The 1496-nt window shown below is 47.7% G+C and overlaps 1 protein-coding gene across 1 annotated transcript in view; it reads left to right on the forward strand.

Annotated features, from left to right (window-relative positions):
• Nucleotides 1-628: 628 nt before the first annotated feature.
• LOC102855612 overlaps nt 629-1496 on the forward strand; it is a 31445-nt gene continuing 30577 nt past the window's right edge. Inside the window, exon 1 of the mRNA XM_006902040.1 lies at nt 629-754. Coding sequence (XP_006902102.1) covers nt 629-754 — 126 coding nt within the window. The remainder of the gene's footprint in view (nt 755-1496) is intronic.

The following is a 1496-nucleotide window of genomic DNA, read 5'->3' on the forward strand; positions in this document are numbered from 1 at the left end:
CCAGTGGTTTTCTCAGTATTCCCTGCCTGGTGGCACTTACGCAGGTGCCCTCTCACAATAGCCCCTGCTCCAGCAGGGTCCTGGATCCAACGGGATCCGAAAAGTCAAGGTCGAATTCCCACTGACCCACTAGCCTCTGGCTGGTCTGCAGAGTCCACAGAAGCCAGCTGGCTGGCTCGTTTTGGGCAGTTGGTGTAGCCCAAAAGAACTCGGCCGAATTCCCTACCAGTGGGCATGCTCTTAGATGCTCTCCCGGGTCATCAGCAATGCCCCGGTAAACACAGCCAAGATCCTACCAACCTTTCTCCTGCCAGGTTAGTTCCACAACACCTCGGCTGATAGCTCCGGGTGCCAGCTGGATCCACAGTGGTGCCCTGAGGTCACAGGGTTGTGGTGGGGGCTGTTGTGCGTGGTTGTGGAGCTGTAAAGGGGGCAGGGAAAGGGGAGCAAAGGAAGGGACTAGGGGGCCAAAGGATCCCAGGGCCTGGACACTACCGCCAAGAGGTAGGGGCAGGGGCTTTGGCGCTGCTGGGGGTTTATGCAGTAGCACCCTGTGTGTTGGGGGTCACACAGGCACGGGCTGCAGGGGCGTCACACAGCGGCGGGTAGTCTTTGCTCCTCTGGTGTCATGGTGTTTGCTCTTCTGGAGTTCCACGGTGGCTGGCCGACTGTTGCTCTTTCTGGGTCTCTTACCAGCCTGGCTGGCGGCGTAGTTCCAGCTGGCGGTGGAGTTCCGGCTGGCAGCGGAGTTCATGTATTGATATTATATCCTGCTACTTTGCTGAATTGGTCAACTATTTCCAATAGTTTTCTTGCTGAGTCTTTAGGATTTTCTAAGTATAGTATCATATCATCTGCATGGAGAGATAATTTTACCTCCTCTTTGCCAATTTGGATACCTCTTATTTCCTTCTCTTGCCTTATTGCTATTGATGAGACTTCCAAAACCATATTGAATAGGAGAGTTGATAGTGGGCATCCTTGCCTAGTTCCTGTTCTCAACGGGAATGCCTTTAATCTGTCCCCATCAAGAATAATCTTTGCCTTGCATTTGCATATATACTTTTTACTATGTTAGGGAAATTCCCCTCTAATCAGATTCTGCTGAGTGTTTTAGTCAGGAAAGAGTGTTGGATTTTGTCAAAGGCCTGTTCTGTATCAAATGGTAGGATCATGTGTTTTTTGTTCTTTGCTTTGTTAATGTGATGAATTACATTGATTGTTTTCCTTATCTTGAACCATCCTTATATACCTGTTATGAATCCCACTTGGTCGTCGTGGATTAGTTTTTTGATGTATCATTGGATTCTATTGGCCAGGATTTTATTCCGGATTTTTGTATCTATGTTCAAGAGAGATATTGGCCTATAGTTTTCTATTTTGGTAGTGTATTTACCTGACTTTGGTCTCAAGGATATGTTTGCTTCATAGAATGAGTCTGGGAGAATTCCATCTGTTTCTACTTTCTGAAATAATTTATGTAGAGTTGATGACAG

Source organism: Elephantulus edwardii, unplaced genomic scaffold (genome assembly GCF_000299155.1).
Source record: "Elephantulus edwardii isolate Elephantulus edwardi_28Jun2011 unplaced genomic scaffold, EleEdw1.0 scaffold00360, whole genome shotgun sequence".
In the NCBI taxonomy this organism is placed as follows: Eukaryota; Metazoa; Chordata; class Mammalia; order Macroscelidea; family Macroscelididae; genus Elephantulus; species Elephantulus edwardii.